Source organism: Mycotypha africana (assembly GCF_025528875.1).
Source record: "Mycotypha africana strain NRRL 2978 chromosome Unknown BDF20scaffold_2, whole genome shotgun sequence".
NCBI lineage: Eukaryota > Fungi > Mucoromycota > Mucoromycetes > Mucorales > Mycotyphaceae > Mycotypha > Mycotypha africana.
Genome location: NW_026515726.1, coordinates 1,371,013 through 1,390,147, shown reverse-complemented (window position 1 = coordinate 1,390,147; position 19,135 = coordinate 1,371,013). Strand labels below are relative to the sequence as shown.

The 19,135-nt window shown below is 38.2% G+C and overlaps 9 protein-coding genes across 9 annotated transcripts; 3 read left to right on the top strand and 6 right to left on the bottom strand.

Annotated features, from left to right (window-relative positions):
• Positions 1 to 660: 660 nt before the first annotated feature.
• BDF20DRAFT_852136 (uncharacterized protein) lies at positions 661 to 4,784 on the bottom strand. Its single transcript, XM_053080064.1, has 5 exons — positions 3,550 to 4,784; positions 2,294 to 3,451; positions 2,126 to 2,212; positions 1,646 to 2,047; positions 661 to 1,568 (listed from the first exon to the last, which is right to left on the bottom strand). The coding sequence occupies exons 1-5, from the start codon at positions 4,551 to 4,553 to the stop codon at positions 887 to 889; spliced, it is 3,333 nt and encodes a 1,110-aa protein (XP_052939140.1). The 5' UTR covers positions 4,554 to 4,784; the 3' UTR covers positions 661 to 886.
• Positions 4,402 to 6,356, bottom strand: BDF20DRAFT_288173 (uncharacterized protein). The gene is made up of 4 exons (XM_053075098.1): positions 6,326 to 6,356; positions 5,880 to 6,252; positions 4,795 to 5,770; positions 4,402 to 4,739 (listed from the first exon to the last, which is right to left on the bottom strand). The coding sequence occupies exons 2-4, from the start codon at positions 6,103 to 6,105 to the stop codon at positions 4,640 to 4,642; spliced, it is 1,302 nt and encodes a 433-aa protein (XP_052939139.1). The 5' UTR covers positions 6,106 to 6,252; positions 6,326 to 6,356; the 3' UTR covers positions 4,402 to 4,639.
• A 1,441-nt stretch (positions 6,357 to 7,797) lies between these two features.
• BDF20DRAFT_910331 (uncharacterized protein) lies at positions 7,798 to 8,772 on the bottom strand (the record flags this gene model as incomplete). The annotated part of the gene is made up of 2 exons (XM_053083695.1): positions 7,798 to 7,919; positions 8,373 to 8,772. The coding sequence occupies 2 exons, from the start codon at positions 8,770 to 8,772 to the stop codon at positions 7,798 to 7,800; spliced, it is 522 nt and encodes a 173-aa protein (XP_052939138.1).
• On the bottom strand, positions 8,691 to 9,952 carry BDF20DRAFT_287765 (uncharacterized protein). The gene is made up of 3 exons (XM_053075097.1): positions 9,236 to 9,952; positions 9,014 to 9,157; positions 8,691 to 8,810 (listed from the first exon to the last, which is right to left on the bottom strand). Exons 1-2 carry the CDS (start codon positions 9,801 to 9,803, stop codon positions 9,051 to 9,053), a joined length of 675 nt encoding a protein of 224 aa, XP_052939137.1. The 5' UTR covers positions 9,804 to 9,952; the 3' UTR covers positions 8,691 to 8,810; positions 9,014 to 9,050.
• A 59-nt stretch (positions 9,953 to 10,011) lies between these two features.
• BDF20DRAFT_969645 (uncharacterized protein) lies at positions 10,012 to 12,688 on the bottom strand (the record flags this gene model as incomplete). Its single annotated transcript, XM_053085005.1, has 7 exons — positions 12,644 to 12,688; positions 12,499 to 12,564; positions 12,328 to 12,436; positions 12,193 to 12,254; positions 11,577 to 12,116; positions 11,247 to 11,495; positions 10,012 to 10,953 (listed from the first exon to the last, which is right to left on the bottom strand). Exons 1-7 carry the CDS (start codon positions 12,659 to 12,661, stop codon positions 10,012 to 10,014), a joined length of 1,986 nt encoding a protein of 661 aa, XP_052939136.1. The 5' UTR covers positions 12,662 to 12,688.
• BDF20DRAFT_852122 (uncharacterized protein) lies at positions 12,689 to 14,093 on the top strand. Its single transcript, XM_053080063.1, has 2 exons — positions 12,689 to 13,012; positions 13,084 to 14,093. Exons 1-2 carry the CDS (start codon positions 12,865 to 12,867, stop codon positions 13,764 to 13,766), a joined length of 831 nt encoding a protein of 276 aa, XP_052939135.1. The 5' UTR covers positions 12,689 to 12,864; the 3' UTR covers positions 13,767 to 14,093.
• On the top strand, positions 14,094 to 15,283 carry BDF20DRAFT_852117 (uncharacterized protein). Its single transcript, XM_053080062.1, has 4 exons — positions 14,094 to 14,515; positions 14,587 to 14,739; positions 14,828 to 15,013; positions 15,090 to 15,283. Exons 1-4 carry the CDS (start codon positions 14,341 to 14,343, stop codon positions 15,164 to 15,166), a joined length of 591 nt encoding a protein of 196 aa, XP_052939134.1. The 5' UTR covers positions 14,094 to 14,340; the 3' UTR covers positions 15,167 to 15,283.
• BDF20DRAFT_985180 (uncharacterized protein) lies at positions 15,284 to 18,358 on the top strand. Its single transcript, XM_053085186.1, has 8 exons — positions 15,284 to 15,753; positions 15,823 to 16,353; positions 16,418 to 16,564; positions 16,641 to 16,843; positions 16,914 to 17,348; positions 17,434 to 17,822; positions 17,900 to 18,058; positions 18,143 to 18,358. The coding sequence occupies exons 1-8, from the start codon at positions 15,685 to 15,687 to the stop codon at positions 18,310 to 18,312; spliced, it is 2,103 nt and encodes a 700-aa protein (XP_052939133.1). The 5' UTR covers positions 15,284 to 15,684; the 3' UTR covers positions 18,313 to 18,358.
• On the bottom strand, positions 18,359 to 19,079 carry BDF20DRAFT_852111 (uncharacterized protein). Its single transcript, XM_053080061.1, has one exon. The coding sequence runs from the start codon at positions 18,852 to 18,854 to the stop codon at positions 18,474 to 18,476; it is 381 nt and encodes a 126-aa protein (XP_052939132.1). The 5' UTR covers positions 18,855 to 19,079; the 3' UTR covers positions 18,359 to 18,473.
• Between the last annotated feature and the right edge of the window lie 56 nt (positions 19,080 to 19,135).

Sequence of the window (19,135 nt, the reverse complement as noted above, 5' to 3'; positions counted from 1 at the left end):
CTCCAATGCCTATAATTGAAAGATACCATACAACTGCAATAGGTCACTGACTGCAAATTTATACGGTATAAACAGTAACCGTTTTCATTGAAAAAGATGAAACGAAATGTTCACATATACAGTTGCTATTATTATATTCTCGAATTTGGTAAGTTAATGCATCTCTTAAGTATATCACGATTTGGTAAGTATGTAACCCAGTGAATGTCAGTGCGGTCATATACTGAAAGGCACGCCCTTCTTCTGCGTAATCCAGATCCATAATATGATGTCCGTATATATGAAGTTTATCAATCCAGTGAGAAACAGCGTTGTTGCTGAAACCCAATGAAAAGTCGATGCTCAGGGCCAAATTATCAATATTCTTCCATTGACACACAGCATTGGTAGATGAGCGGAAAGCGTATCTTGATAGTTCATCTCCATTTTTTATAACAAAGCGCTCAAAAAGGAACAAAAGAAAATAAACAAAGGAAGCGAGGGTAAAGATGCCAGTAGCAGCCTAACAAGTGTTCCTCTTATTAGCTGCTTTATAAACGATCATCATTGCCTTCAATGTATAGGATCGATTGGATGTCTTCCACTCTATAGCGTGTATACTCAATCTAAATGCTGTCCCTCTTTTACAGTCATGCATCGAGGGTCAATCCTTTTAAGTCTCTCTGCAACACTGAAGCATACATTTTGTTAACATCAGAATGTGAAAGACAAAAAGGCTTCTGTATTAGTTTATGTACAAATGAAATGGTGATTCGAAAATTGGGTTGGGGGGGGAATACTTATGATTGAATTATGTAGTGGTAAATAGAAATATAGAATGCATGAAAAGGGGGAAATTTCTTACAAGGTTTATATTAGTGCTTTGCTAGTGCTTTTTTTTTTTGAATTAAAAGAATTTGTAGTTGTTATTTATGATACCGTGCTGTTGCGATTGGAGCTGAAGCTGCGATTGCAATTGTTCCGCCTGCAACGGCCGCTGTTGCGTTTGACTCTGTGCTTGTGCTTGTGCTTGTGCTTGTGCTTGTGCTTGAGCTTGAGCTTGAGGTTGTGTTTGAGCTTGAGCTGGTGCTGGTGGCTCTTTCACAGTTTTAGGTCTACCTCTAGTTTTGGTACCTCCTGTGTTGGTTCGTTTTCTCGGTTTCTTTTTCTCATCTTCATCATCCTCAAATCCATAATATGTCTTAGCTCTACGAGAGGCTCTTGTATCTGAAGAATACATCTTCCATTCTCCAATCAAACCATCGCGCACGTGCTGTTGACTGATCCACTCCAGCAAATCTTTGGCAGTTTCTCTATCTTGTGGTCGCGTCCTGAGGCACTTTAGTAATAATTGACGACTAAGTTCACCGTGGACTTCACCTTCCAATGCGCGTTGAATACGATAATCATCTTCAGCTACATATCGTAAGCCTTGTAAATCTGTATCTAAGATCCCTCTCCATGGTTCTGTATCCGTAAACACTTTCCATATCATGACACCGATGGAATACATATCTTCAGCTTGGGGATGAATCAACCAAGGAAGTATCTGATTATCAGATCTGGTTTTCGGAAGCGTTTGAATTGACCTTTAACAAGTTATGATTAGAATCAATTTCAAGTTTGTTACAAACGTGATCGAATATGCATTCAAAACACTAATTACCTATACATTCGGTAACCATGATCAGGTTTACCTTTAACCCAAGGCAAAGATTCACACCAAGCCTCTAGCTCTTCTTTTGTTTCTGGGACAACATCTCCATCATATTCCCATTCAGCACGGGGCACATCCACAAACCAGTCGCGAACATCATCTGCCCGGCAAAATACGGCTTTACCAAAATCGATTAAATATAAACATACTTTTTCACTTCCATCTTCCAAATGTTGACCTTGTACGACGTCAACCATAATGTTGACTTCCGATAGATCTCTGTGAGCAAGGCCAGCCTCGTGAATTGTTTTCATGCAGATCAGCATTTGCTGTATCACATCATATTTTTGGTAAGCTGACAAACGATGATGTGAATGTGCATGTGCATATTGTTTCAATGTTGTTTGATATCTAAAATAAGGTGCCATAATCCAGAATAAGTACTTGATTGCTGCTTAAAAGGGCCATGAGTTACATAAAAGCACTCACCTTTCCATAGATAGACCGGCTACATCCCCATTATCATTGAATAGTACTTCCTTCATTTGTGCCATATGTGGCAAATTTCTCAATTTCCTTCATTAGTGAATACCTCGTATTAGCTTTCTTGTCACACTTTCATCATTAAACCGTAGCTGTTGAAGAATATATACTTACATAAGGCAAGCGACTTCAGTAATTCTCTGATACATCGTCATCTGTCGAAAAGCTTGTACTACAATATTCTCAAAGAAATAAACGCGCTTGAAGAAACCTTCAGAATTAGGCGAGTTCCAATTGATATTGCCATGCGAAGTTATATTTTTGATTTCAATCCCTTTGCTTCTGCACACATTAAACAATTTCTTCCAAATTTCATGATCAATTTCTTTCTTGCCTAATCTCTCAGCATTTGACGAGTTAGCTATTTCAGCTTTCACATCTACTTCCATTTTCTCGCTACTCCCTGCTGTGGATCTTGGTGTAAGCTTCTCATCGTCGGATCCCTTATCCACTTCCATAGCTTCGTCTTCTTTCGTTCTAGGGAGCCGTTGCTGATGTACTGGTCTGTGCTTTTCTTCATTGATCTCTCTTTTAACAGCAGCACCAGTCGGCATTGAAGCCGAGGAAATGTCGCCTTGATCTTTGGTACCGCTTACTTCAGATAAGCATAAGATCTTTCTTACTACTTTTCGCAATAGTCTCTTCGTGTCTGAATTATGGTGTGTGTTCTTGTCATCGATGGCCATCTTTGACGTTGCGAACATCCTTTTAAAGTAATCACGTTCGATAGGCTCGTTCACTTCAAAAACAATCTTATTCACGACACGCAAAGGCCGCAGATGTATCCAAGCTTTTGGTGCGAAATCGTCTGTACATTCATTGATTTGATCAATATCAAAAAGATCACTGGCTGGATAAGCTATTATCATGTCTGTCTCAATATTCATCATCTTGCTGAAACGTATGCGAGTGGTTTTAGTGTTATAGAAAATAGCCAGGACACCTTGTGAACGTATCTGACGAAGAAGAGTACGATTTTTAGCAATGTAAAATCGGGGAACTATAGAGTGGTTGCCATCCAAATCAGATTTCATCCTTTCGACTGCCTGAAAAAATGGTCCATTCAATTGTAAATAAAGTAATTTTTCGTTTGTAAGACCTTTAGGCTTACGACCCTTGGGCTCATAAGGTGACAGAGCAGATATAGCATATACTGTGCTTTGTTCGGAAAAGACTTGTTCAATGGGTGGATAGGAGAAATCAGATTCTTCTGGTAGGGTATATGTTGGATCGAATTTGAAATCATGAGAGCCTGAGGGCTGCTGTTTCGGTCTGGAACAAGAAAAAGCAATCAAATGGTAAGCAAAGTTATACACATAGTCTACAATAGAGTCAGATTCTTCTAAAAATCATGATAGAATCTATTTTACCTGATTTGTTTCTTTATGTCTCTCACAATTTTGACAAAGAGTTTTTGTAGATTATCAGCATGTTTAGGAATCGTGCCTGTATTTCGATGAAATGTCCTCGCATTCTTCCAAATAAGCTGCATATCCCGTTCAAACCTAGCAAATTTTGTGTATTTTCCACACCACACATTCTCTTCGATTGTTTGTAAATCCATTGGGTTTTTTATTTCCTGGTGATAAAGGAAGGCTGTCTCCGGAACAGGCTGAATAAATGGCCAACAATCCGGTGTAGACAATAGCATGTTGATGATGAATCGGTATAGTCGTAAAAAAAGGCGGGTTACATTATGAGGCGGCTCATATTTGACATTAGACAGATCAATGAGCGTATCATCCGCTTTTGCTGCTCTTGGAACATATTCTTGACTCGATGCCTCATTTGTATTTTGCTGTTCGGTCAAGACAGTGTGAATAACAATGTTTTTGCTGCGTAAACCAGCAACTATCATACGCTGTAATGCTACTAAATCACCATTGGATATTTGTGACCCCAATGTTTGCGATACGTCCTTATCACCCGAGGTACCCAGCACCATGGTAGTGATAAGGTGCATAGCTGCTGCTGGCAACACTTGATGCGAGTCGGTAGGTGAAGCATCTTCGATTTCCACATTGGGTAGTTCGTCAAAGGAAACAGAAACTCCCAGGCTGCGAAGCGTGGCTATCGTTAAACGACGCAAATTTGTTACATCAAGATCAGGTTTCATTGGGTCTTTGTTTTCATCAAAGTTAGCTGAATCAAATGGATCCTGTTTCTTCAAATGTAAACGCAACTGTGGTCTAGGAGGTATCACTGGTTGCGGTGAAGGTAATGGTTGTTGCTGGATCCGTAAAAGTGGCGATTGCAAAGGCTGCGTTGACTGCTGCGAAAATTGCTGTGAGGATTGCTGTGCTGTCTGCTGCGAAGCCTGCTGCGTGGGTCGCTGTGGTATATGTTGTGGGATGTAAGCCGAAGTTTGTGGCATCGGTTGTTGTGATGGCTGTGACAATTGCGGTTGTGTCAGTTGTGCTGGTTGCTGAGGCTGTTGTTGTTGAAAAGACTGATTATGCTTTAATTGTTGCTGTTGCAGAGTTTGTTGATACTGCTGTGCTTGTGGTTTTTGCAAAAACTGTTGCTGCTGTGGCCGTTGCTGATATTGTTGGTGCGGTTGCTGGGGCTGCTGGTGCGGTTGCTGGGGCTGCTGGTGCGGTTGCTGTTGCGGTTGCTGTTGCGGTTGCGGTTGCGGTTGCTGTTGCGGTTGCGGTTGCTGTTGCTGTTGCTGTTGCTGTTGCTGTTGATATTGCTGCTGCTGCTGGTGATGCTGATTTTGTAAAATATATGGTTGTGCTGCCATAGATTTTGTTGTGCCCGAGGAAATTGGTGGTGGAGATGAAGGAGATACTACTGTATTCATTGAGCCTCCATTAGAAGCAGAAAAAGGGAATTGTGATACGGTGCTCGTTTCAGCGAGAGTTGTTGGTACATGGTTGTTTCGATACGATACTGTAGGAGAATTATAATTAACTGGTGTGTGAGGCGATGGAGGGTTCAATGTTAACTGCTGGTATGAAGGGTTCACAGGTGAGGTGTTTACGATAGTGTTATTATAGGTTCCATCTGATTGTTTCTGATTATAGTTACTACTAATTGAAGAAGCAGCGGCTGATGTGTTAGTAGCCGTTGCATCCATTACTTTTGTAGCTGTAATTCCTGCAGTCGGTGTAGAAGAAGACGCTTGAACAGCAGGTAGATGGTGTTGCATGGGCGATATTGAATTATATCCTGTATTGGGTTTATGTTGACTAAATGGAGAGAACGTTTCTGTCGTTTGATTTTGAAGGAAGTGATTTTGCTGTGGATGAGATAAGGGCTCTATAGAGCCCCGTGTTCGCATCGCTGTCTGTGCTGGTACAGATTGCGGTGGCTGTGGTATCGATTGCGACGAGACAGCTGGTAGCGGGTTACGAGTAAATGGATATTCATCCATCAGCACGGGAGACCTTGGACGTTTGCTACCGATAACAGATGCCGTATCATTAATTTTCTCGGGCGTTGAATTCAAATCCATATGAATAGGATGAGGAGGGGAGGACAACAGCATCTGGAGTGTATTGTTCTGTGATTGCTGGGATTGTTGTGGCTGTTGTACTTGTTGCTGGTGATTATGACTGTTCAAATCCGTTGCCTCAGGTTCTTGTATGTCTGTTTCCATCAATAAAAACAAAAGAGAAAAAAAAAGTCATAAAAAATAGATCAACTTTAATATACTTCGTAAGCAATTGTTTCTTTTTTTTTTTTTTTTGATCCTCACTTTGCATAGCCAAGCTCTCTCGAAACAGCTTATCTACTAAATCATCATTTTCGTCTGGAAGATCTGTCGTAGAATTAGATGTATTGAGATCGGCAAAGGATTGTGAAGCATCGCCTTCATTCGCTGGAATCAAAGGCTGAAACTTCCATAAAAATTGCATATTATCGACATAGCCGTTGACCCCAACATGGGAGTCACTGTTTTCCCTCAGTGACCAGTCGTCCATAAGGGTTACGTTTGTATGAGAGTTTTTCGAGTTCTTCCTTGCTGATTGAGAAGTGCCTTAAAAAACCTACTGATATTTGGTTGTTCTTCACTGATAACTAGTCCTCGTAAACAGCCCGTTTAAAATATCAAAAAAGAGCAACAAATCCTTAAATTATTGTTGATTCTATTGTTAGCAATATATCTCAATGTCAAAACAATTTATTGAAAACAAAGGGTACCTCTTTGATAACAATTAAGTAAATAAGGGTCTGCTGTTTCCTTTTTCAAGAAATTTATGAAATACAGGACTTAAATGCAAAGCAACACAGAAAAGAAATAAAAAGGGAAAAAAAAAAAAGGTTGAGCTGTGCACCAAACTATTCGGTCTCTACTGCCAAAAAGCTCAATTTCCTGTCAATCAGTTCCGGCAAAAGTTTTTGACAGTGACGCAATCTCGAAGCGAACAATTTACAATTATCATTTCGCTTGTTGACGTAGATCGGGCTTTGGGATAAATATCAACACTTCCATTTGGAAAAAAAAAACCAAACATGTGCATCCCCCTATTCCTGTTCCTCATTTACATTACGTACATTTTATCGGCATTAGTCGTTCAAACTTTGTCAGATTCATGACTCTATCTGTGGCTTTGGCATCATCTTGTGCAAAAATATACCCCGCCATTGGTGTATACCATTATAACATCAATAAAATGGATCATTTGTTGACACTACTCTTCATGCGCAACCAAGCGGATGCAGATGCAAGCAATAAACAATTAAACGTTAGTCCCGATTATAGGACGATTGTTTGCATTCCAAGCCTATAACTTGGCATAGATTTGATACTGAACACGTGGCCGTTATTATCAAGTTAGGCTCACAGAAATAAGAAATTCTTCAAAGGCAGGGCTGATTATTCTTGTACGAAGATAATTCAATCGGCTGCACCGGCAACCTTATTAGTTATCTCTGTTCGAAAGTTGTTAGTGATCGCATCGTACACCGTATTTCTGAAGTTCTGTTACGTGTGACATCTGCTGCTTGTCAACGCAACTTATGTTTATCAACAAAGGGTGGACGTGAATTTCGGATTACATATAACTATTATAATTAGACTATCAAGATAAATCCATAGTGCTGACGAGTGTTATTTGAATTTCGTTTCATCCGCACAGAATCTATGAGAATACAGAAGTCAGCCTGCCAAGCTATAGGTAGGAGAACGAAGAGAAACTCACAACTGGTCATTAGTGGTATTTTTTCGTAATAATTTCACTTATGATGACTTTTGGACTAAGGAGCTTGCCCGTCGAATCTGTATATAATTTTTGTTGTAAACCCAAATGAGTTGGAGAGTTCATCCAGAGTTACCGATCTTTTGGTTTCATTTCCATGTAAATAAAGTATGAGCAAGTTTTGTCAGTATACCAAGCAGTAAGAGTAACAATAAAACCCTAACCATAAGATATTTGGCAGATTCGAAGAGTATAATGTAGGAATGAACAGTGAGTTCCGTACTGAGTTAACAGCATTTATCACTAACAATTTATACGACGTGATAACAGTATTCTACACTCACCTTCATCCTTACTTTTCTAAGAACGATTCTGCCGTGCGATGTTCGTCCGCACGACAAATTTGGATGCTCAATATTGAAGAATCAGAGATCCATTGACCATAAGCAAGGCAATGTATAACATATAGAGCATTTACGAGGGGTAGTCGGAAATGCGATAATAATACTCCGTCAATCGAAGAGCATAATATTGTGAAAGACCATTGTAGTTATTGGCTAATAACTTATTACAGGCATTTTCATTGAACAACTCAACTTAGGGCAAGCACAAATGGTGCACAAACATTGAAATTGGTATAAGAATTTATACTTTACGTGGGCTGAAAACTTATCTATATTATAAAGAAACTCATGACAAGCTTCAATAAGCATTATCATTTCCCAAGATACTTTAACAGCAAGCAGCTATTAGTTTTATATTGTCGAATTGAGTTACCACTATTGTTAATTATCGCCGAAAAGCCTTTTTTTTTAATAATATATTGGGTCTTTCTTTTTCATTAGTGCCATTATGACCTATACGAGGTATTTCAAAAATAATGTTAGAGGAAAACAAAGCAATAACTTTTTATTGATATCAAAAAGAGAGTAATACGAGTGAAGTAGTTAAAAGTATTAGGCAAAAAGTAATAATATTGCAGTAGTAAGTATAACCAGGAATTTGCAATGCAGTTGAAGCCTTGGATACGTGCAACCTCCCATTTTTACCAACAGTATCATCAGGGAAAGGCGCAGAAGGCGAAGGCCTACCGCTGGAAATAATGGAAGTACTTGAGCCTGTACGCGTAGGAAAAGGGAAATAGGTGAGTACAGATGACGTGGGAGAAGCTGTAAATGAGACGGGTGTGGAAAAATTTGCTGAGGTCTCATTCGTACTAGTTGCTGTACTGCCGCTACCGTCGCTTCCAGAGTTCGTTGGCAAAACTTCTACAGTAGTTGTGCTACTGATAGTGCTGCTTGCATCTCCTGTATTGTTTACTGATGTTGAAAAAGTAGTGGTTGGTGTTGGTATAAAGTTGGTTATGTCAGTGTTTTCGTTTTCTTGAGCTTCACAAAGTATGCAATATTGTAGAAAAGTAAAGATGATAAGGCGGGTATAGAGACGCATTTCTTTTCAGAGCTGTGGATATATATAAGTAAATGTTGCTGTATTTCGTTATTGTTTGACCTTATCAGATCATGTGCGTTGAAAAGGAAATGGAAAAAAAAGAGAGGATGTGAAGAGGGCCAAGGAATAAAGAATTGGGGTTAAATAGAGAGTTGGAGGAGGCAAACGCTGCGACTTCATAGAAAACAAAGGAGGTGTACACCCGTCAAAAAGGGGATAAAATAATAAAAATAGCCCTTACTGAGAAAAGTCGTCGGAAGTACTGTTATCGGAAATAATCATTGGTGATAAACATGCTTCATTTCTTTGATTTCTTTCTGCATTTGCTCTTTTTCAACCAAATGCTGCGCTTCCCTTTTCTTTAAATGATCAATATGTTTAACCGCTGTATGGCAAAATAAGTCAGTCAAATCGATCTATTCCTTTTGGCCTGAGAAGTTGATAAAGTTGACCCAACACTTACCTCTACTGAGTATTTCCCACTTACTCACTTTTATATTCTTATCAATGAATAATGCATCTCTCAAGTCATCGAAGAGGTTCTTCATCTCTTTACGCCTCTTTCTTTCTGCTAATTTATGACTGATTTTCAATTCCGGTGAACGCGTATAGACACTGGATCCGTTGGTACTTCCATAATGAAGCCTACAGTCGCTTTTATTCTGCAGCGACAGCCTGTTGTCTGTTAACGTTGACGAGAAAAAGGATACGGAAATCTCGCGACTGGCAATTGAATGCCGACGACCGTTGTTTTTCTGACTGATCAGAGGTTGAGTGATATATGAGATAGAAGGAAGAGACTCTCGTCGATTAATCGAACAGTGCTGTTGAAGCAAGCTAATGGTGGGTCTCTGTAAATCGAAAGCAGGAGACTGTGGTTTACTGAAGGTAGGAGAAGGAGAGCTATGTTCTGAGCTGCCTGAACTGTGATTGAAATGTGAACTATGCGGAAAAGTACGCTTTTCCGAAATGTCTGCATCCATTGCTGATATAGAAGAAGGGTTAAATAGCTCATTCCTTGATGGAACCATTTTCGTAATAGAAGATATCTAATAAGCGCTGAAATGTTAAAGAAGTGGGGAAGAAAAGAAAGAGCTAAGTTGTCTTTTTAAACAGTTTTCCTAATAAATGCACGTGCTTTATTTTATTTTTTTTGTTTTGTTATCTATTTTCTTTTTTACATGATTCCTTTTTTTCAAAAGAAATAAAATTCAGGCACGTGTAAACAGCAGAGAAAGTTTAAACTTTATATTTCTTCATAGCAAAATAGTCCACCAATCGACTTGCTAAAAGTTTTGCCCATAATGCACTGTAACCAAATAATGCCGGTATGTACACTTCTCGTTCCCTTAAATCTGAAGCCTTAATAATACATTTGGCTACCTGCTCTGGTCTCAACTTGTTTTTGTTCGATCCTGCTATTTCAGAGCCACTTCCGCCCATATTCATATCGACAGCTGATAATCTTAAATCCGTTTCAACCGTTGCAGGACAGATCAAGCCAATATGGATATTTAATGGAGCTACTTCTATTCTTAAAGAGTCAAAAAATCCATGCAATGCATGTTTTGATCCGGCATATAATGCTCGTGTCGGCGCACCTACTTTGCCTGCCATGGACGAGACGATCAAAAAATTCGGTGCTACTGAATCACCTTTCAAGAGTGGTATGAATAAACGAGCTACTTCGATGGCTGCGAAATAATTGACTGTAGTAATCTTTTGTAATGCTATGCTCATATCGTTATTAGTGAAGCTGGTATCGTCGTCCTTATGCTTTTCTATAGTTGTAGCGTTTCCCTTATTGTCCGTGATGAGTTTGTGTCCACAAGCTTCTAAAAATGGTCTAACCGAAATCATGCCTGCACAATATATAACAGTATCAACACCACCTGTTTGTTCAACCGAATTGTTACTGTGAAAGGTCTCTCTGCTCACAGTTGCTAAACGAGTCAAATCTGTCTGCAGCGTGACATCGCCAACAACAATTTCAACATTCGAAGAGCCCAAGTTGAGACATTCTTTCTTCAAGCTTTCTAGTAATTCTTTACGACGAGCGAATAAAACAAGTTTTGCTCCTCGCTTAGCGTACTGCAAAGCGCATTCTCTTCCAATGCCGGAAGAGCAGCCGACGATGACAACACGTTCTTGATTTGGTTGAATGTTCCGTTTGCGATTAGGCTTTTCTTTGAATATGTAATGGCTTATGATCAAGCCCGCGATTAGAGCAATAGCTTCCTTTTGCATAGTCAGATTTAGCTTAAAGTTGTTCACAGTAGAGTAAAATGGATATATTTCGCCCTGATTTGGTATACGCACAATCAAAAAATGTCAAAGTCCGCATCCGACCAAATTAAGGATGATGTATATAGGGTTTATTGTAATCGTACTTATGGCCTTCTAAAGTTATATCTGGAAGACACTGTACGTGTCGGTTTCTCCAAGATTTTTTTCTCGAGTTGGTCATCTTCAACTTCAGTCTTAATCATTGCCTCTTTCTTCACTCGTTTTATTGCTTTTTTAATAGCCGTCTTCTTTACAGGTATTTCCTTGTCTGAACCAGCATCCTCAGCTTCGCTTTCATTCTTAACAAGTCCTTTTTTTCTTTTTTTCACAGTTTTCTTTGTGGTTACTGTTGTCGTCGTCGAAGTAGTGGTAGTAGTAGTTTCAGTAACTCTTAATTTTTGCAATGCGGGTGCAAATGCTGTGGTTCTTCCACCAATCTAAAATATACAATGTAAATCATGGGCATTAATCACGACTGTTCTGGATACGTTCCTTCTTTCATCACCTCTTCCAATTACCGTCTCAAACTGTAAAATGGTCCCATTGGGTAAGCAGCCTTCTAATTGGTTTTTCTTTCCTTTATGCCATCGATGCTTCATAAGCCAATCTTTTGGAAACTTTTCTTCATTGGCTTCTAAACGCACAGCTGTCTCACAAACGTATCTTAGATTGGCATACAACCGTTGCAGTTCATCGTCGGTCAATGTATTTGAATATTGAGCAGGATGTATCCTTGATTGATATAACACTTCGTCCGCAACCCAGTTTCCGACGCCGGCAGAAAATGCTTGATCCAAAAGAAGGGCTTTCAGAGGCACAGCACGTTTGACCACTAACTGTCTGAAGTGCTCAAACTTGGGCAGACTTAGTACAGGGTCGAATCCCAACTTGTTAAGTGGGGGTAGCTGAAGTGGATCCATTGCTTTGACAAGTCGTAATCTAGCTAGGCGACGTGGGTCTCTGAAACCAAAATGAACATTTTCATTTGTTTTTGGATCTGTAAAGGTGATTAATAGCTTATAAAAGCGAGGTGGCCACTCGCTTTCTTCGTGTTTAAACTGCCATATCTCTCAATTAGTAATACGATTTTTACTTTACTGATTGTCAGTTTAAAAACCTGCAGTTCAAACTTACACGGATAGCCCCCGTCATTCCAAAATGAGCAACTATATGAGGGCCTTCACCATCATCAAGCACTGCCAAATAACGTGTAACGTTAATTCCTGATTTTCCCTTTTTACTCAGACTTGTTGAGCTTGCATAATTTACTCAGAATGAAGTATTTTCCATATCTTTTAGTATCAACAAGTGTTTTATTCAATACTGACTTAGCAAACTCGTCTGGTTTAATGTCTTTGTATACAATTGTGTCATCTGCCTAGCTCAATAACAAATCAGTACTTTGTTGTGCTTTGGGAATAATCAAAAGCAAGCTTTTACCACTTCTACATGTGTAATCTTATGATTTATGCACTGTCTGTGAATGCGTAAACGAGCCCTCTCAACCTGAATTTTTCATTTTAGCCAAGGATCTGTAAGTAATGAAAAAAAAAGAAAAAAGAAAACTGATGTTCTCCATGCTTACTTCGGCTATTTCGGGCATTTGCCAAAAAGGTGGTTTATTCAAAGGGACCAAAAGAGATTTAAAAAGTAAAAGTTTCTTTGTTGACGTTAAAATGGATTCAACGTCCGTAAAGTTGGTGCGCCTAATAAGGAAGTAATGGAGGAAAAGATCGCATAGAGTGGCTTATCTTGCAATTTCACACCCTCAGCTTAAGTAACATCGCATTTCAACTTTATAAGCAAATGAGCTCTATTGAACAACTTACAGAGCCACTAAAAAAACTCACGGTGAAAGAGAAAAACAATGAAACCTCAGATAATGATAAACCCAAGTTCGATAAGGCTGCTTTGAGAGAACGGTGGAAGCTGTTAGGAGCAGATCCTGAACAAAGTGGGTTGATGTAGCTGATTGACTTTTGGAAAAGTTGGATACTCATGAAAAATGATATACTACCATCATAGATATACTATCGATGATTCGTAAAGCATGTATGGAAACGTTCGCTAGAGAGGATTTTTTCAGCATTTTATCCAGTATTAAGCAGAGCTTTGTACAACGCGATTATGAAGGCATATTTACAGATCCTATCAACTTGGCAGTCTACACAGCAGCTTACATTCCTGGGAGAGCTCTTTGCTATTATGAAATTTTTACTAAAAGACCACAGCTGCTCAAAATCCTAGCAAAGCGCAGTAATTTATATTGTGTCGGTTCTGGATCAGGATCAGAATTGACAGCTATTGCCGCTGCTATGACTCGACTACCAGCAGAACGTCAGAAAGTGAACCTAGTAATGCAGGATATTGGTGATTACCAGTCAGTTTTGGCTTCAATAGAACAAACAATTCGTGAAAAGTGGCTTTTAACACAAGAGCAGCTGCAATGTAGTTACGAGCAAGGTGATATCCTTGACAGCAGCAATGAGCTTATTGACAAAAGGCTAGCAGAGTCGGATCTGATTACCTTCATGTTTGTTATGAACGAACTCTTTGTCAAAAAAGCAGCAGCATTAGCATTAATACAGAGAATTGTGAGAACAATGAAAAGAGGAGCGCACTTGTTGGTAAGAATAAAGGATGGACCTTTTGCGACCAAAAGGGAATATTTACTAACATACTCTGGGATTTTTCCTGTCAGGTGGTAGAATCTGCTGGTTCATTTTCTCATTTAAAGGTTGGAAACAAAACATACATGGTATACACGTTATTGGATGCTATTCAGGATTTGGAATTGGTAGTTGGGGAAGATTCACGGTGGTATAGGTAAGTTTGAAAGGTTAAATATAAGTGCCGTTTTTCCTCATTTCTCACTATATCAATGCCACATTTTCCTAGACATCCAGACAATTTAAAATATCCCATAGATGTTCAAAATATGAGATATTTTATTCGCCTGTACAAAAAGAAATAAAAAAAAATAAAAAAAGAGTAAAAAGGTGTAACCCAAACCATTGCTGTGCCAATTTCTCACATTGTCATTTTTATAAAGCATTCCCAATTGTGTGTGCAAAAAATAAGATTGTTCTCCGCTAAGAAAAAAGAAAAAAAAATATATTAAGTCTGGGGTAAAGCTATATCTGCGGGTCTTATTTTGTGATTCAATTAGATAACGTGAGTAACCTATCTTCTCTTTTTCTTATACTATATCTTTTTTTCTTTTTAATCCCACTATTCTATTGCCCTCCGTTTCTTTCAGCTTACACTAAGTTCGTATCAGATATGTCCAGTAACGCAAAATTAGCACTCGCTTGGTATTTATCCAATTTGGCTGCAGCTCCTCTTCGTACAAAAGCATGTACATCGGGTTTCTTGTCAGGTTTACAGGAATTAACAGCGCAAAAATTATCAGGAGCGAAGAAGTTCGATAAAAGAATCATTCAAATGGCTGCATATGGTAAATAACAGCAAAACTGATGAAGGAGAGCGTTTACACATATATAACGATTTTCTTCTTTGTTCTGCTAGGCTTATTCATCTCTGGACCATTGAATCATTATCTGTATGAACTTATGAATGCAATTCTGGGCAGGTTGTTTGCTGGCAAACCACCAGGGAAAGGTCTCAAGATTGCTCAATTATTGTTCGCTAATTTGATCATTTCGCCTACGATGAACTCAGGTACAGTTTTTGATTAGCGGATTATTGATAAGTGTTTTGCGGGAAGAGGAAAGTTCATTGGCTCTAAGCAACGTTTTTTACATTCTAGTTTACTTGACTGCCATGGCTGTTATCGCAGGTGTCACCTCACCTGCCAAGTTGAAGGCTAATCTTAAGCAGGGCCTTTTGCGCATGCAAAAGATTTCTTGGGTTATGTCTCCCTGCAGCATGATCTTTGCTCAAAACTTTTTAGCGCCTACTACCTGGGTCCCCTTTTTCAATTTCATTGCTTTCCGTAAGAACGTTTATAATTGTCCGAGTTGAGAGGAAGCAGAGGTTTATTAATTTGGCTTGTTTATTTATAATTCTAGTTTTCGGAACCTACATGAACACAATGATCAAGCGTAGACGTATGAAGGAACTTGAAGAAGCTGAAAAGAGACAATAGATAGTAACATGAGTATGATCCCTTGATATTATATTTTATTTTATTTTTAAATGTATTTTTAGTCCTTTGCCATCTCCAAACAATTAAATTCGTTCATCATTTAGCACAGACACGATCATTAATTGTTTTTCAAAATCAGAGCTGATATTGAAATTATGCTCGAACTCGCTTGGGAAAGCGGTAACCATACGGACATTTGCCGTTGTAGAGTAAATCCTTTTACTGTACTAAGTTATTTAATGTTAATGATAAACGCTGTTGCCAAGTCTTTCGGGACTGAAAAGCATAACAGAAAGATGTTTCCAGTTATTTTCTATTTTTATTTTTTTTTGGTCTTTAAACAGTTCTTATGAATATCGTACTAAGTAGAGACTTTCCATCCATTTGATTAAGCTTATTTACAAACTGCCCTCTGAAAAATTAGCTCAACAATTGGCATAAAATTTCATTTGTTTCAGTTACACAACTGGTTCCTGTCTATCAATCACTATCGCTTTCTTTGAAGCTGCAAGTCGTCTATGACAATAGCAATGAAGCGGCCCGAATTCAAAGAAAAATTTGTTGAGCTATCAGAAGAGATTTTCAAGGTAGCCAGAACAACATTGAATTTTTAGGTTTCTTTTACTAAACGTTAATGTAATTTAATAATGCATTAGGACAGTTCCATCTTACCCATCACAGATTCATTTTGGGACGACTACTTCCTCTTACCAGTTAACACCAAATGCTTAACGCGTTTAATATTAGATCAAACTGAAGAAAGTCTCTTGAATTTGAAAAAAAATTTGAGCACACTTTTTGTAATGTGCCTGAATAAACTAGATCTACAGCAGCAGCAAAGCAATGAGGATCTACAGCAGCAACAGCCATCGAACTCCAATGAAATAGTTCGCCAGCGAAATGCTATCACCATATTAACCGTATTGTTCCGTAGTTTATTCTTGAAGAAGCGTCTAAATCATTTCAACCTACTGTCCATCTTGACAAAAGAGCAGATTGATGACGCACATGTCTTATTTAAGCGTTTGTTAAAGGCTGTAGAAAGTTTACTTTTGTTCAATAATAACGCATTGAGATCCAAAACTTTGCAGTTGACCTTGATTTTGGTCTGTGGTAATGATAATGTGAATGAAAACGGTTTGAATGGCTACTTCATGAGCAGTGATATTTTCAGTACACTAGTCAATGTAAGTTGTCAAAGATCCTTCGCCTTAGTTTTCTATCATTGCAATATTCTAATCAAATCAAAAGATAATAAATGAAGAAAATCAGCTCAATGAGAATGATTTTCAGGATATTGCAATGCTTTTGGGTATCCTGTCAAATTACAACAGATACGAAACAAAGAATATCTACTTGTCAAAGATCAGAACGTTACAAAATTTAAATGTATTCAAGGTATTCGCAACTGTGATATCAAAGCATCAATGTCAAATGAACAAAAATTTAAACTTAAAATTTATTTTTGCTAAAGAACATTATGTATATGTACACGAAAACCCTACACAGCCTTACCGATCGATACATCAATGTGAATAATGAGAATGAGACGATTTCAACTTCAATTATATCCTTTATGTCAAAATGGTTTGGTTCCTCTAAAGATTTGTCATCAAAAAAAGAAGACTCTTTCGTTTCCTCACCAACCGATGAAAAGTCCGAGTTGTTTGCTGGATTGTAAGTATGTGGTGTATTTTGAACATTCTTCGAAGTTTATGAGCTTTTACTAAAACATTATTGGCTGTAGACCCTCTGCACAAGCAGCACTGCTATTGCCTTTTTACGATTTTCTAAATAATCCAAACTTCATTAAAATAATGGTTGATACATGTACTCAAACTGATTTGAAAGTAACAGACGATAATGAACAACAGAAAGTAACCATCATCACCTCATTACTATCATTCTCATCCTATTTATTCCAAAACAATCGTACAGAAAGAGCCAACATTTACTCCAGATTACTGCTCATCATTTTACTGATAATAACAACAGAAAGTGATGTTATGGATTATTTTGCCAAAGAAAGATCAGCAACATCTATTAGATTATGCCGACAACGCCCGCCTCTATTGCCTTCTACTACATCAAAAATACAATCTCTATTTTGCGCCGTTCTAGATACGATGTTATTGTTCATCAGGCATAACATTAAGAATAAGCTAGACTTGGTTTCCTACAGGTGAGCGTTCCTATTGAGTGTTTTTTTGCTGCTAACCGTAAAACCTTTACATAGTGTCATTTTAACCTATTCATAACATTCATAGATATGCATTTTCGGTCATTTACAAAGTACTTTGCTATTTAAATAAGCATAATCTTAGACTGGATTATCACTGGGTAGAACTGTGGACTACGCTCACGTCTATCGTACAGTTTACTGCATCACATTTGGATGAATTAAAAAATAGAGGAGAGTGTAGTCTCTATCTTCTCTCGGTATGTAGTATCAAACCAATCTCAATTCAAAATATGTTTTACTGCAGCTCGCAATTTTACTTACGACAATTCGATGAATCTGTTATCAAGTTTATCAGCGTGTTTAATATATGTCTTACATATGGCGAAACGTTCTTATCAGATACTAAAAGTTACGATCGGCTTTACTATGAAGTGATTAGATCAACCAATTTCTTCGTCTCGATCGCTGAATACGGTAAGTTCGCGAGCCTATTTGAAACCAACATAGCATCCTCACCACATGACTGAGACGTTGGCAATTTTTATTTTCAGTTAATTACGAAAAATCAGTAGAAAAAGAAAGAGGACCAATGACGATCACAGCGAATGAATTTTATAATATACAGTTGATTTGTAACCACTTCAAGCCTGCCATCGATAAATGGCAAGCAAAGAAAAACATCAAATATCCCACGCCTGAGCAAGTGATGTGTAAGTATTAACTATTGATGATTAGGCTCTACGAGTGCAAATTAAGTTGATTAATCTCATTACCTTGCTAAAACAAACATGCAGCTGTTATCAATGAAAATTACGCTACATTGGAACTTAAGCGTACAGACAAAGTCGACTCTTATATTATGTTCAAAGAGATACCAAACGAAATGGGTTTTTTCAGGTATCTACTAAGAATTGCAGTCGTGGATTATATGAATTTTTATACAGCAAGTATATCAGTAATGTAGAGACCTTTTCAATGACCTTTTCTGGAGGAACAACAACTATCATCCTTATTTAATGATTTTGAATAAAATAAATAGGGTTCGAATATAATATTCTCGGGGGTATTCATTAATCTCAAAGTTAGGCAAATTAAAGTTAGTTGTTGACATGTGCTTCAAATAAGTTACATAATAACACATGGATCACTCTTCAGTGGTTGTCCCTTTTTGACAGGCATTCGTGGGTCTCGCCAAGTCGGATTAGCTTGTACAGTAATTACTTTGCATTTCTCTTCTTTCGGTTTTTCTTCTTCTTCACCTGCTTCCGGTGGTGGTGGCATCATTGGCATCATTCCATAAGGTTGGTAGAAATTGAAGACTAAATTAGGACCCATACCACCCACCATTGGAGGGTAACCCATGGGAGCACCTACTATCATTGGCGGTGGTGATGCAGCGTGTCCGTTACTGTATCCTCCCGCAATCCCTAGTCTAACTTTATCTGCGTCTGTCATAGGCGGCATATTGGCTGGTTTTGGTTGTGGTGGCGGGGGTAAATCAGTCATCTTTGCGATAGTTTAGAAATTAGTCAAGTTCAATAACAATCAAGAGCAAAAAGTAATATGTTTGCTCAATTAGACAGTTCTTCATAAATCTGTTGGATGTACTTCCGTATAAATTCCTATTTTGGCTGACCAGATCAAAACATTGGGACAAGTGAGATTATCCTTTTTGTGCGCATCACCACACAAATACTAAATGTACTTCTGATTTTGTATAACACAAAAATGATTCACAGCCAAATAACGTCACTTGAAAGAAATCACAAATTTTGGTTCGCTTTATA

Excerpts from the sequence above, each read along its gene's own strand:
- BDF20DRAFT_852136 (XM_053080064.1), bottom strand. The coding sequence starts at position 4,553 with ATGCCACAAACTTCGGCTTACATCCCACAACATATACCACAGCGACCC. Across the intron at positions 3,452-3,549 it reads GACATAAAGAAACAAATCAG|ACCGAAACAGCAGCCCTCAG; the intron begins GTAAAATAGATT and ends TTCTTGTTCCAG. Across the intron at positions 2,213-2,293 it reads ACTGAAGTCGCTTGCCTTAT|GAAATTGAGAAATTTGCCAC; the intron begins GTAAGTATATAT and ends TCACTAATGAAG.
- BDF20DRAFT_288173 (XM_053075098.1), bottom strand. The coding sequence starts at position 6,105 with ATGGACGACTGGTCACTGAGGGAAAACAGTGACTCCCATGTTGGGGTC. Across the intron at positions 5,771-5,879 it reads AGAGAGCTTGGCTATGCAAA|ACATACAAGAACCTGAGGCA; the intron begins GTGAGGATCAAA and ends TGATGGAAACAG. Across the intron at positions 4,740-4,794 it reads CCGCAACCGCAACCGCAACA|CAACCGCACCAACAATATCA; the intron begins GCAACCGCAACA and ends CAGCAGCCCCAG.
- BDF20DRAFT_287765 (XM_053075097.1), bottom strand. The coding sequence starts at position 9,803 with ATGGTTCCATCAAGGAATGAGCTATTTAACCCTTCTTCTATATCAGCA. Across the intron at positions 9,158-9,235 it reads GTGGGAAATACTCAGTAGAG|CGGTTAAACATATTGATCAT; the intron begins GTAAGTGTTGGG and ends TTTGCCATACAG.
- BDF20DRAFT_852122 (XM_053080063.1), top strand. The coding sequence starts at position 12,865 with ATGAGCTCTATTGAACAACTTACAGAGCCACTAAAAAAACTCACGGTG. Across the intron at positions 13,013-13,083 it reads AGGAGCAGATCCTGAACAAA|ATATACTATCGATGATTCGT; the intron begins GTGGGTTGATGT and ends CTACCATCATAG.
- BDF20DRAFT_852117 (XM_053080062.1), top strand. The coding sequence starts at position 14,341 with ATGTCCAGTAACGCAAAATTAGCACTCGCTTGGTATTTATCCAATTTG. Across the intron at positions 14,740-14,827 it reads TTCGCCTACGATGAACTCAG|TTTACTTGACTGCCATGGCT; the intron begins GTACAGTTTTTG and ends TTTACATTCTAG. Across the intron at positions 15,014-15,089 it reads TTTCAATTTCATTGCTTTCC|TTTTCGGAACCTACATGAAC; the intron begins GTAAGAACGTTT and ends TTATAATTCTAG.
- BDF20DRAFT_985180 (XM_053085186.1), top strand. The coding sequence starts at position 15,685 with ATGACAATAGCAATGAAGCGGCCCGAATTCAAAGAAAAATTTGTTGAG. Across the intron at positions 16,844-16,913 it reads TCCGAGTTGTTTGCTGGATT|ACCCTCTGCACAAGCAGCAC; the intron begins GTAAGTATGTGG and ends TATTGGCTGTAG. Across the intron at positions 17,823-17,899 it reads CGTCTCGATCGCTGAATACG|TTAATTACGAAAAATCAGTA; the intron begins GTAAGTTCGCGA and ends TTTTATTTTCAG.
- BDF20DRAFT_852111 (XM_053080061.1), bottom strand. The coding sequence starts at position 18,854 with ATGACTGATTTACCCCCGCCACCACAACCAAAACCAGCCAATATGCCG.